We start from the raw sequence: 14,663 nt of genomic DNA on the forward strand, positions 1-14,663 counted from the left end.
TTTGTCCATTCATGCTCTCTTCCCATGGGCCTCTATGGACCGGCTCGAAACCTGGCCACTGAATCACAGAGTGGTACATAAACATACCTCCCCTCCCTGTGTGTGCGTATATGTGTGTGTGTGTAAGAGAGAAAAGAAGAACCATGGACAGACGGTGGCGTTTATCTGTGAATAAATTAAGAGCGGAAGCCGTTAATTAAGAGGGGGGAGAGAAAAAAAAAAAAAAAAAAAAAAGGAGTGCCGTTAAAATAAAACTTTGCCGCTCGGCTACTTGGCAGGGTGACCTCTGAGTGCACCGGGCATGTTTCTGGGACCCGCTGTCCTGCTGGGTGAGTGGCACAGGGGGGCCAGGGGCAGGCCAGGCTAGGAGCAGCAGGCAACGGGTAGAGACACCGGCCTCCACCCCTCCCCTCCTCCCTCCAATCTCTCTCTGTCTCTGTCTCTCTGTCTCTCTCTCTCCCTCTTTCTCCGCCCCAAAGCGTCATTAGACCCAGGGCTCCGCTGCGGCTCCAAACAGCTCAATGACAACACACAGGGCCTGCCAATTAGAAATAATTAGACAGTCATTTCAGTGGCAAGTCTTTTTAAGTGCATATATAACGATGCAATGATGCTTATTAGCCGGCCCGAGCCGGCGAGGACCGGGGCCTCAAACGCTTTGGCGCTGGAGAAAATAATTATGCCAGTGATCACAAAGCGGGCTGCACATCTCTGTACTTCACCTCCACGCGTTTCAAAAATCCACTTCATTAGCTCCCGTAATTAATCCTCCATTAATTGCAGGAAAAGCCCAGTTTACCTCCCTTCGTTTCTAATTATCATCTTATAAATAGTTATGGTTCTAATTAATGTGTTCATTAGGCAGGATATTTCTCTCAAAGCCTCGCTGGGAGCCAAAGGTCCGGCTCGGCTCTCTCTGAAGCCTAACCAGCCAGAAGGTGAGGCCATCCTGCCTGCATTTGCTTTTATTTTACTACATTCAACCTCCTAATTGGCATTTAAAACCCAATTTGGAAGAACTTCAAGAAGCTTAAATGGGAGAGAGAGAGAGAGAGAGAGAGAGAGAGAGAGAGAGAGAGAGAGAGAGAAAGAGAGAGCAGGAAGGAGAAAGAGAGATTCATTTGGTATTCATTTTCCTATGCCAGGGCTAAAAGCGTCTCTGTCTGTCTTTTTCTTGGTCTGGCCAGACGGATGAGGCTTTTCACGAAGATAAAGTGAACACAATGAGGGCTGATTGTGTGTTTTGGGTTATTGGCATTACAGCGGCTTTATTTGCAAAACAGTAAAAGTGTGTCTTTACCAAAGAAATGACAGTGGGAATGTCATACTTCTAATAGGTTTCAGTCATCAATCAGCCAAACTTTGTCTTTGGTAGGCAGACATAAAGTAACTAATCTGGTCTCTCTATGATGTTCAAATTAATTACTAAAATTAGATTTCATTCACACCGCTTTCAAAATGAAAAATGACTAAACGATGTCCACGATTAGAGCTGTAAACTTCCAGAAACTTTCTGTTTTTATTTTTTTCTATTTTGAGTCGACTTGGGAAATCTGTGGTAAACTATGGAACCCAGGTAAATGTGAAGCATTTCTACTGTTGATAATATTTTGAAAAATTATGCATATTTGTCTTTAAAGGTCCCATATTATTCAGTAATTCATGACTGTGTTTTCAAAGATACTAAGGTTCAGGATAAGAATGTTCTTCATGATGCTTTGCAAATAAATGTAGTTTAGTTAACAGTTTAATTGAATTGGTAAGTATTCACTATATATTGTTTAATTGTCTTATTTTCTTACCTTTTATTATCTGTATTTTTGTCCTTTGTAAAGCAAACAAGTAAAAAAAGCAAGTAGCAAGTAAATTTGTCTTGTCTTTTGTATGTATACCCATATTTCACTATGAGTGACCATTGGATAAAGCATGCTGTTAAGCACAAAAATTAAAGAGAATTTCAGGCAATTTGCCATTTTTTAGTATTATATAAAATGCCACTAGTACCACAGTTTAAGGATCATTTCTCACACAAGGAGTTCTAGCTTCCCACCTCCATACTCTCAAAAATGTGAACAAGATAGAAGACTTAAAAATAAAAAATAATTACATGAGTGAACTTGTTCTTTCTAGTTAGATGTTGCTGTGATTGTTTATCTGGGTCGTGCTTGATGGCTGCTGTGTCTACAGGCATTTGTAACAACCTGCTGATTTCACTAATTAGTTCTCCTGGTTGAACAGGTAAGCTAACTGGGGAAATCAGGTACAGGTGAGTTTGAGTTTGACACGATGCTACAATGCTTGCCGAGAAAGCTTGGACTGTTGAGAAACATTTTATTCAATATGGAAGGTTTTTTTGCCATGCAAGATTGTTTTTTTTTAATTACTAAATTCGGCTAAATTCCTAAAATGGATAATTACCAAGGAAAGTATCTGAAAATGAACAGGAATTTTGCCTCGCTTTACAACCCTACCCACGACAATGATAATGTTTTACGATCCCATTTCAAACTCATGAATATGAAGGCTGCTTCCTCATTTCCTACGTTGGAATACACTTCCTGATTTGACCGCAAATCAGTGAGCTTGAGTTGTTTTTCGTCAGACCTATCAGGCACTGATGCCAGATATATTCCCCCTTTCTGATTCCTCTGCCTCAGGCAACATGAAAAACACACACCTACCTACCCAAGCAAGGCTATAACATAACAGGCCTTATTCATCATTACACATAGTTTGTTTAACAGATGGACAGAAACAGAAAAGGGGCAATGCTTTGATGTTAAACTTGTCTTTGTTTAGGACTGTCGGACTACCTCTCTCATTTGATCGTGTATGTGAGAGCGCTGGTGTGCTGCCTTTTGTGAGGTGAATTTTGTGTGAGTTTCTATGTGTGTGTATGTTTAGCAAAGCAGACTCTACGGCTAGGTTGCTACCCAGGGGAGAGGGCTGGTGGGTTGCAAGCCTGGAGGATGGAGGGGTACGGTGGAGGGGGGGCTTGGCAGGAGTGAGGGGTGAGGGAGGGGTGAGGGAGGGTGACGGAGGGGTGAGGGGGTTTTCCTCTGGCGGTGGAGGGGAACACTGCTCGCGGCGAGGCAGGGATGAAAGAGCCTGTCTGTGTCAGTCACTTATTCCTCCCTTTGGTAAATAAAGGTTTCTGACAACAAAGCCGAGCAGCGCTTGACTGGCCTTTATAGCAGATAAATAAAAAAAGACAACACAGAGAGAGAGCGAGAGAAAGAGAGAGGGAGAGACAGAGAGAGAGAGGGAGAGAGAGAAACACAACAACAAACGCGTTCAGATCTCACGACTGGAAGCATGTTGATTTTTATGGAGTAGAGAAGACGCAGCTGAACCAAACCAGGTCATCTTTCAGTTTAAATCAACACTTTGCAAGTCCGGTAATAGGGGAAGAAGGAAAAAAGGGCTAAATGTCATTCTGTGGAAGGGAAAGAAGAAAAGAAGATGGTGAGAGCCCATGGGGTAACAGACAGACGGATGATAAACAGCTAATAGCCTGCTCTTAAAGTCCAGTGTTGCACACTCCCCTACACACACACACTCACACACACACACACACACACACACACACACAGAACATAGGTATCAAACTAACCTAAGACCACTATCAAAACAGTGGGAACACCAAGTGAGATATTCTGCCTTATCAGAGAAAAAAGATTTAGCGGTTGTTCCCATTCTTCCTCATCTTATTTCCTATCCTTCAACACCACCATTCATGCCTTATGGTTCTCCAATAATCGCACGATCTCAGCGGTTTGCTGAGGAAACCAGATTTCACTTGTCATGTCCTCAACGCACACACACTCAGAGCCGTTTCCCTTATGAACCCAGCGACACCCCAAGCCACCTGCCACATCACACACACACACACACACACACAGACACACACTGAACTGTATGAATACGCATGTCAAAGTTGCGCACAAAAACACAGAAAAATTCCCACCCTGCCACCTGACAGGGGAATTGCTGATCCAGGTGCAATGGAAGGCTGGGAGGCCTTCTAGACCGCACTGCTGATCGATCACCCATCATAAACTCTTGTTAATGGCAGTAGATATTTCCTCAGTCTTGGCTGATTATCCTCACCCCATTTCTCTCTTCTCCCACTCAACTACCCTCTCTCCACTTTTTTACCCCTTTCCCTTGCTTTTCTCCCCCTTTATGACCTCCTCCCTTCTTCTTCTTCTTCTTCTCCCCCATTCAGCCCTTTACCCCAGCCCTCCCCTCTCCTCCCCTCTCCTCTCCTCTCCTCTCCCAAGCTGCCTGGATGACCTTGCGCGCGCTCCATGTCGGTGCTAGGCAGGAAAAGCCATCTAGCAGATGTACGGCACCTCATCTCATACGGGGGAAAATTGCTGTGTGAAATAAATACCAGGCCATCACTCACACACTCACAAACACACACACACACGCATGCTTCTGTGATCTCCCCAATGCAGAGAGCAGAGAGACGCTCATGTTATGGGAACTTTACCATCAAACCAGGTGAGGTCCAGTTCTTTCCCTGGTTGTAGTGGTGGGTAAGCAAGACACTGATGAGCAAGACACTGAAACCCTTACAGCTCCGAGGGCACTGATCTGCAGCTGAGCCTGACCTCTGACCTCCCTGAAGGAGGACAACAGAATTTCTCTAAGGGGATCCATACAGCATCTTATTATTATTATATCCTAAGCTTCATGTCAGCCTCAGTGTAAGAACCAGATTCTGGCACAGCAGCTCAACAAGGACCAGAAAGCAGACCTGGGAGCTTATTTATAAAAATGTCCTTTGAATATGTGCATTGCATTGAAATTTATGTAGTGGATTCGCATCTTGTGTAATGCTAGGAATTAATTTCATTCTTTCATAATTTTATATTTTCATTTTACCTTTATTTAATACTCAGAAAACACATAAAGGGACGGGGGTCCTCTTCATATAGCAGAATGTTTGATATATAACACAAAGGTGGAGAAATTCAATACAAACTGCTGATTTTAACACAGAGAAAACGTTTTTAGATGTTACAACTTTGGCTCACACTCAGACCATGTGGACAAAATATTTGCGAAAGAGACTTTTTGTAAATGAGATCCCTGGCCGTTATTCTACCATTCTAGGCCCGACCCAAGTCCCAGCCGCTGTCCCTTCCCCAAGCTGAGCTCAGCACTAGTTGTGAACTCATCGCCGGCCTCTATGGTTGGCTGAGATCATCCTGACTCCGACCAGCCAGCCCAGTGTGCTGGTAGGCGTGTTTAGCTTGCTATCTATCTCCTCTGGGGGAAGAGACGGATAATTAGAGGTCTCCCCCTCCTGAGAGTCATGACAGCAGCCCAGTGATGAAGCTGCTCCAATGTTAGCAGGGCTAAACCCTGACGCTAGCACTCTGCCCTGCTAACTCAACACACCGCTGAAATATTAATGAGAGGAACGTAAGCGTTTGTGTGTGCCCACCAGTATATGCTTGCCTATATGAGTGCATGCATACATGTGTGCGCGCATGTGTGAATACGCACCGCTCAATGCGACGTCTGGCTTCTGATTGAGGGGTCAAGTGGTGGATTCGTCACACCCGCCACTCCTCCATGTCTTCCAATGCCACCTCTAAAACTAACTGCTACGTGAACGGATGACTGACAGATTGACTGACTGAGCCACACGCATTTAACCTCTGCTGCGGCCGCCCACACACACCCAGCACTTCACAGCTCCACTGAGCTCACCTAAAGACGTGCCTGTGATCCGCCTGTGATGAGAAGCCATGTCGGCTTTGTTGGGCTGGGTATACATCAGATCGCTGTGCCGCGCTCCGCTCTGCTCTCCCCCAGTGGACTAGGCCATGACACCCCCCATGAACACGCATACACGCAAATCTGCACATACATGCATGCACTCAATCAACCTCATGCATGCTCGTCTGCTCGCGTACACACACACACACGCATGCACGCACGCACACACACACACGCATACACACACACAGCTTGATCTGCCTGCTCACATCAAAGAGAATAAACATTAATGGCAAATAGGTAATCTGCTCCTCTTGTCTGTTTTACATTTCAGGGCAAGATTGGCTGCCTCTGGGGGACCTGGCCCTTCTCTGATTGAGCGCAGGGGGAAAAAAAGGGGGAGAAAGAAAGAGAGAAAGAGAGGAGAGAGGGAAGGAAGCAACAATAGATGGTAAACACATGATAGAGCATTATTCTTATTTCATGTATCTCTTTATTTTTTATTTATACATGAGAGATTGAAAAGAAGGTAATAATATTCCCTCCCTTCAACCCACGGCGGCCCAACTATGGTCCTAATCTTCTCCCCCGCAATATTCCGATGCAGACATTATTATTCTCATTTCTTCTGAATAATATCCCTCTCTCAAGCCCATCCGTTCTCTCTCCCCGCTCTCGCTTTTGTCTTCCCTCTTTATTTTACTCCTTTAAGATCCTCGCCGCGCTCTCTCCCTCTCCCGCAGTAACTCGACCTATCCCCTTCACACTTTTCCATTCTCTTCTAACTTCTCGTCACCTCTCTCTCTCTCTCCTCCCCCCCCCCTCTCTCTCTCTCTCTCCGGTCGTTGCACTTCGTCTCTTCCTTCTCTATTCCTTCTTTCATATTCTGGATGTGGTGCCGGGTTAGAGTGGCCGGGGTGGGGGGTGGCAGGCAGCGCCTCATATCCTGTCTGCGTATCAATCATGAGGTCCTGTCCACTCAATCCTCCTCTGATCCATCAGCCAGCCTCTCAGCCAGCTCAGGCAGCCTCATCCCGACCCAGACACACACACACACACACACACACACACACACACACACACCACTGAGTAATGGCAGCTAGGGCACCTGTACACTGTACACACCAACCTGCTTCGCTCCACAACCCCTCCCCCAAGGATGCAGAATGTGCAGTATTCCACAACCCAACTGTACAGTATAGGATTATAATACCACAATCGCTTCTAGTGTTACAGTCGCCATTTAGACTCAAAGAACCTTGATCTAAGCTGCAGTAGAGCTCAAAACACAGAAGGCAGGATACTCGGGTGCTTAATTAGTCCTACTTCCTAACCTGATTGATACCCTAAAGGTCTCGATGGCCCTATCATATCAACAGTGCTACTGGACCGGCATCACACTAAACCCAGTACATGCACGAGGCTGCAAATGGTACTACAGACACGCCGTTTTGCCGACACAAATTTCAGCTGCAATCACATAACCGCAATGCCATCACCAACAGCTTCCTTATTCATTTTGCACATCGCCACCCCCCCCCCCCCCCTTCCCATCACCACCTCCACCTCGTAACACCACCCCCACCATCACCACCACCAACCCACCTGCTCCTCGCTCAGCGCTAAGCCGATTACACAACGCAACCCTCCTAATCACAGTGCTGCGTTTGTAAACACCGATGTCATCGACTGTAGTTCTAAATCTCCCAAATCCCCTCCACCTTTCATCTCGCACCACACCAGTAATGCCATTTTCGACTGGTGTTTTAATCACCAACGCCTCTGTGAATGCCACCGGTACCATAGATACAAAGCAGAGAGAGAATGTGAAAAAACTCTCTCAATGTATGGCATCAGCACGGTGCAACAGCAAAAATTTTTGTGTGTTCCGAAGCAGCAAATAGCCAAACGTTATTCTTTGACTATTAGGTTGGAGAGTTGAAGAGGAGTACCTTTTCATGGCTTCATCAACCTCTCCTCTGTCAAAAAGTCTCTCTTCCATCATCCCTTCATCCTGACACCTCTGTAATGAAGATATTAAAACACTTTTGCCTTTGTGATTAAAATGATCTCTGCTCTCCCCCGCAGCCATACACAAGTAAACAAAGGGCCTTGCTCGCGCATATATTACGACAACCTTTTCTTCAGTTGTGTGTGTGTGTTTCTACGTGTATGTGTGTGTGTGTGTGTGTGTGTGAGGGATTTAAAAACAGCACAGTTTACTGGTTCATTAGCACCAGATTAGCTATGCTAATGACATGGACCGCCACACACAGAGAGCCCCCCTTTATGCTTCTGAAAGGGATACACTATTGACTGTGAGTGTGCGTTTGAGCGTGCGTGTGTGTGTGTGTGTGTGTGTGTGTGAGACAGAGAGAAGTGTGGTGCAGGTGTGTACACACTCATCTTGCATGAATAAGTGTGTTCCTTGCAAAAACAAAAGTTGGCTGTAACAATAACAATCATAATTCAACAAAGTATTTATGGGTAATGGTGTTTTAATTGCATTAATGAGTGAAAGAAGGGATGTTGCCAGAAGAGGGTAAGGAGCAAGGAGGAGGGGACTGGTGTTGCACATGACCTGGAGGCTCTGCTACTTCATTAACACTCACACACTGAGAGGGATATCATGCTAACAAGTTAGCGCAGACTGAGACACAAGTACACACACACACGCAAAATGTTAGTTCAGACATAAGACGCAGTTTTCCATTTTGTGTCTCATGACACAAAAACATAAATACTGAAGTATGCGTGTTTGTTTACACTGCGGTAAAGTCTTACTGCTACACTCAACTTATTCAATAAGCCTGCGATAACATTCCACATTCTGACCTGTAACACACACCCAACAAGTGTTTCATGGAGGATTTTTGTTATAGGGACCCTATAAAAAAATCCTGTGTGTGTGAGGGATTTGATATCAATTAAAATTTTTTAAATTTTACAATGCTTTTTTACTCCCAAAAGCTGTATTGCTTGTCTTAATTCAAATATATATTTTTATATGTATTTCAGTAGACATACATTATATTTATCTTTCAATGTTTATTGTTTATTTGTTCATAATTGATTACATTGACATTGTGCGATAGCGCTTAAAATATATAGTTTTTAAATTATGTGCAAAAAAAATAATTGGAAGAATTTAAGAAGAATTTAAATGGTCAAAACATTTCAGACATCAGCAAATCTTATCTTGGCTTAGGATGTTTTGCAAGCTACGAATATAGTTTGTGTTACATGGTAAGAGAAAGCAAGGATTATAAAATATGGAGTATTCACAAGCAAAAGCATAATTTTAAAAAATGAACAACAGTGTTTAAGGAAAAAACAAGTCTTCAATATGACACTGTGGTGGTTTGAATGTTTACTGAAGAAGAAAAGCTTCCTGCTGGTGGTTACTCAAATCATGACCAAGGACAGAAGTCGAATAGTGCAAAATGAACAATGAGGGGTGCATGCATGAGCGTGTGTTAGTGTTCACGTTACCTCTTGTCTCGGCTGCGTGACCTGTGTGAGCGGTGGCTCCTCCCTTTGTCTCTGTCTGCACTGCGACTCCTCCTCCTGCGAGACGAGCTGTGGGACGAACTGCTGCTGGAACGTCTTCTTCGCCTGAAACAGACAGACAGAAATACACAAATTGAATCCGTTTATTGGCAGAATCCTTCAGACAAAACATCACTTATACAGTAGGGTTGCAGAATTATGTATATGTATATGTATTATATATAATCTTATACTATCTTTGTTTCTACAATTAATCATCGTGTAATATTGGCATATCGGCAATACTGAAACATGTAATTTCATTTAGAATGCCCAATGTAGTGGGGGCATTCTAAAGTAAAATAGTCAAGCTGTTGATATACAGTACAGCAACATATAAAAATCACAGTAAAATCATCAAGCCCAACAACTGATATTGTGATTAGTAATAACAATATCAAGCAAAATAATCAGGATTATCATTTTTGCCATAATCAAGCAGCCTTATTATATAGTTTACTATCCATAAAACCTACTTAAAGAACTAAAATCATCCTCTTCTCTTCCCATTTCAACTCCCTCTTGCCTTCACCCCATCCTGCCATTTCAAGCATCATGCTCTATTATTCTCTGTATTCATCCAGCCTTTCACAGCACCTTAGAAATCATCTCCTGAAATTCTTCCCATCGCAGGCGAAAGTGAATGCTGTATTTCTAATTTGTTTTGCTGTTCATTTCAGGCGCAAATATGTCTTAATGTCCCAAACACCCCTCACCTATTAGCAGTAGTGCCGACAGCTGTTTAGACCTACTTTGCATTAGTGAGCACGCCTGTTTGAGGCCCACAGCAGCAGAGCCATGCAGAGTTAGCAGGCTGCCCTACAGTTCCTCCACAGGGGCCCTTTGCTGCTCCGCTGCTCTTTAATGTGGCTACGGCAGTGTGTGTAGCGTCTATTTCGCAAACACCACTCACACGGCGCTCCCATTGATATCATGTAGCAGGAGGCATTTATGGGAGTGAATGTAAATGCGGGAACCCCCGTCTTCTGCCTCGCAAACAGTTTGAGCAATATCCATTATTAAAAAAATCTCTTCTTTTGTTTCAGCAAAGCCAAAACACTCAAATCTGTTTAGCACAAAAAAAAAAACAAAAAAAAACACTGCCTCAGTCCGCTGGGAGCTCGGCAAGACAGGGGAGAGGAGAAGAAAAAGGAAAGCAGTACAAATAACACAGAGGCTGAACTATCAAACCAGATTTGTAGCACTTACAGCAGCGAGGGAAAGATCCATTAGTATTCTAAAGGCTGGATCCCATGAGCAGGGCCTTATGAAATGACTTCCACAGCCCTGGCGCTAGTACTTCACACATTACACAGAAGAAACGCACAGTTATGAGCTGGGGGTGTTTTTTTGAAGGCGGCGTTAGCAGACACATACTGTACACACAGAGGCGTGTGTGAAGATAATGCAATAAAACACAATGGCTCAAACAAATACACTAGCACATAAGAAGGAAGTACTGGTTTGTGCGCACTGATACAGAGGCCTTCCACACAAATGCAACATATAACAAGTTACACACACTCTCTCTCGCTCAATCACGCACACACAGTCTCACACAGTCTCTCACACACACACACACACACACAGAGTTGTGCACACAGTCACACACTGTACACACAAGGGCTAATTATGCGGCCATGATGTTACTAACCAAGAGCAGAAGCACTTTTCATAACTGATGGGCTGTTATTCCACATGAGGCCTATTTGCACTGCTTGTTCATATACAGGTTTAACAAGGCACAGACTGTGTGCGCTCTTTCATACGGTCTATTAAAGGAACTAGTCTCACACAGACACACACAAGGTCTTGGTTAATTGATCAAAATGTATGGCTAATTGATGAGGGACTGTGGTCCCAGGGTTTACACTGCCCACCCAGCCCCACCCCGTACAGACAGGCAATGACTTCCCATCAGCGGTAATGGACCTTGACCAAGCCTCATAAATAATTACCATCAACTGGCCTTGTCTGAACGGCCACACACACAGCCAGTGGCAGCCATGGATGGATGGATGGAGGGTGCAGGGTAGATGGTAGATGGGGGAGGGACCAGCCTCTAGCCACTTGCTAAGAAGGTTGATTATTACTGGACCTCCTCCTGCCTCAACAACTGCTAAATAACAAAGTGTGACATGGAACCAATTTTGTACTTTGTACAAGAAGCTTATAAAACTGGTATGAGCTTCTAACCTTTCATGTGTAGGCTAGGCCAAGACTACACATTTTATTTTTCCTCTTAAACATTGCAGACACAGACTGAGCCATCTAAAACAGCCATGTCTATATTCTACACTTCTATGGACCTTAAATGGAAAAATATGTATAAGAAACCTATTAGCGAGGTATAAGCGACCTTAACCCTAGCATGTAGCCTACAACTATTCTTCTAAGTATAAAGAACCGACTGTTTCACCTCTAGAATGGCCTATAGTCTAATCACAATAATAAAAAAGTGTCAGTCACTTTTGATAGCAGTGATTGCATGCATTGTCTCTGGGGAAATTAAATTAAATGTAGTAAGCTCAATCAACATTTCACTATTTAATTTAATATTTGGGTTCACCTAGCAGAGTCTTAGTCTGGCATTCATTCTAAACTGGCATTTTGCTTTGCTCCAGTATCCGTAGTGTTTTCAATTATCAAAAATAACGGCCAAAATTCAACCGTGTGAAGCATTCTTACTTGGGCTGCAGGGTCCTTTTAGAAAAAAAAAAAAAAAACTCCAATTTTTTAAAGAAAGGTAAAGGAGGTTCACAATGCAAGCAAGGCATTCTGGTGCTGAACAGAATCCCTGACCTTTAAATGAAGTTGCATGTTGAGGAAAATATTTAATTATATTCAAATCAAGCATACTATCAGTATTACAATTATTGCTCAGCAATTACATTTCTTGCTTCACCTGCATGGATTTGCCCACACCATTATTTTTAAATGAGCCAGTAGAAAGGTGAGTGCTCATCTATAGGTGGTCTGTCCCTTGAGAAGAAGCACATGTGAGACTCCTGAAGAGCAAAAAAAGTATTACACTTGACTGTGGCTGCTAAGTCAGAGGGTGGGTCCCAGGTAAGATACACACAGGAGCCATGTATTTTCTCCTCCAAGGAACTACAGAACGGAAGCAAGGCAAAGGGGTTTGAGAAACCAAGAAGAGAAGACAAGAAATACAACAACAATTCTTCAGCTTCTACTTCACTACTGCAAGCACAAAGAAGGTGAGCCATTTAAGACAGGAGCTGGGCTCCTGGGAGACTTATTTGTGTGATGCTCTATTGATCCCCTAATAGAGAAATTAATTTACACTTCCCTCCCTGCACACAGAGGTTAGACTGCAGGGTCAACAACGGGACAGCACCCCTGTAGATAGCACAGATTCACTGTCTTGCTCAAGCACACTTCAGCACAACAAATACCTGCACCTAGGTCCTCCTGCACCTTGGTTCTCCAGGTGAAGGGCAGTGCCCCTACTCACTGCACCAACCTGCCACCTCTAATTAGGAAGGGAAAGTTTATATTGTGTTCTCACCTCCTGTCCCTATCTCTGTCCCTGGAGCGAGAGCGGCTCCTGCGACTGGACCTCCGGCTGCGGCTGCTGGTCACCCTGCTGCCAGAGGAGGAAGAGGAGGAAGAGGAGGAACGGCGACGCTGTTTTTTCTTCCTCGTGCTCCGGCTGTCATCCTCGCTGTCAGACGAACGCCGACCCATGACGGTTGACCCTCAGCTGGGATAACACACACACACCAAACCTAAAAAAATAAAAAGTCCGTATTACACATAGCGTATAATTTAACAAATCTAACAATACATATGAATGATTGCTTCCTAAAATTATTGTCCTTCAGCATATGGATGATTAGGCTACTTATGGATATTTAACGTTAGGATCAAAAAGTAACGTTAGCTATGCTAAACGGGATTCATCTGACTATATTGCTAACATATAGCACGTAGTTTAGCTCCGTAACTAGTGGGACCTATATAACTTTAATTACGGTGACAGCAGTAATAATGCTGTAGTAGCAGACATTGCAGTCAATCCAAATATGAAAGACAGAAAGAGTAAAACAGTGGTCTTTTCTTGGGATGCTAGCTAGCAAGCTAACTGTGCTAACTCATTAAACTCTTCATCTTGGTTCGACTGAACCCCGCTAGCTTCAGCACCCACACAGCAGTCATGTCCACACATTAGACGGTGTCATACATAGATGACAAACATGTAGCACAATGAACACGGATATCTTGCAAAGAAAATCCCGCTCCTCACCTTTGAAACGTTGTCGAGCACCACAACACAGCCATGCACTGCTTACAAGACACGACTTGTGGTCGCGGAAAGCATCGATTGGATCCAGAGAGCAGAATCTACCACAGAGCAATCGATGGAGTGAATGCTCTTACTGAGTGTTATCATGGGTTTTGGACTTTAATGCTTATGTTTTATCTTACATGGTATTTTAGGCCTTTATATTAGCCTAAAATGTTGGAACGAACTTTTTAGATGTTGCTACTTTTTCCGTACAAATAACTGAATTAGGCTACTCCAACATTCATGTGAAGGCAAGCCAGCTTTTAACAAAGTAGCCTATAAACCTAGATTATTTTGTCACGAGAGTGCCTCTTCATCAAAGAAATAGCCTGTCAAGCTAAAGGATCAAACTGATAATAACCCAAAACATAAGTTTTATTTAAGAAAAGAAGCCATGTCAAAACCGAGCAATTGGAGGATTCAGATAGGCGTTCATAATGCCATAACATTAACTAATGGACCAACATCATATATGCTGTATCATCTTGTACTGCTGGTCATATTGTAATAGCCTACCTATAGGCGCATTTTTGAATTTCAATCTGGAGTCAATTCTTAATATTCGCAATTTGTAATAATTATATGTAGATATCCAAGTACATCAAAACAGACGGGGATATTCATATTTCGTTTTGATCCAACAATGTACCAGAACAATATACATGTGTGTGACTTTAGTGAAATTCTATCATGGATAATTTACCAAGGGACATCTCAGATAATCAAGTGTTGCACCAACATGTAAACAGAGAGAAAGAGCTGGGGAGAAAGAGGGGGGGTGGGGGTGGGGGTGTGTGCAAACAAACAACAAACAAGTAATAAGCTGGAGTCATTAGTTAATGTACTTCATCTACATAACGGGCCTATAGCTACCTCTGATTCGTTAACAACGTGTATGAGTGAATGAATCAATAATATCTATAGGAATGACTGATAAGAAAAAAAACAGTTTGGTCTTTGCAATTAATGGGTTTTTCACTGCAAGAGGCTGCTAATCACTTTGCGAGTACGAATTCATCCTGCTTTCAGATGCAGCAGAAATAATAGTAATTAATGCCTAAGGTTCAAG

The 14,663-nt window shown here is 43.4% G+C and overlaps 1 protein-coding gene across 1 annotated transcript in view; it reads right to left on the minus strand.

Annotated features, from left to right (window-relative positions):
- rsrc1 (arginine/serine-rich coiled-coil 1) overlaps nt 1-13,611 on the minus strand; it is a 111,569-nt gene extending 97,958 nt beyond the window's left edge. Inside the window, exons 1-3 of the mRNA XM_071900717.2 lie at nt 13,553-13,611; nt 12,815-13,034; nt 9,229-9,351 (exon numbers count right to left, since the gene is read on the minus strand). Coding sequence (XP_071756818.1) covers nt 9,229-9,351; nt 12,815-12,993 — 302 coding nt within the window. The 5' untranslated portion in view covers nt 12,994-13,034; nt 13,553-13,611. The remainder of the gene's footprint in view (nt 1-9,228; nt 9,352-12,814; nt 13,035-13,552) is intronic.
- Between the last annotated feature and the right edge of the window lie 1,052 nt (nt 13,612-14,663).

The sequence above is a fragment of the Centroberyx gerrardi genome, chromosome 6, assembly GCF_048128805.1.
Source record: "Centroberyx gerrardi isolate f3 chromosome 6, fCenGer3.hap1.cur.20231027, whole genome shotgun sequence".
Classification (NCBI taxonomy): domain Eukaryota; kingdom Metazoa; phylum Chordata; class Actinopteri; order Beryciformes; family Berycidae; genus Centroberyx; species Centroberyx gerrardi.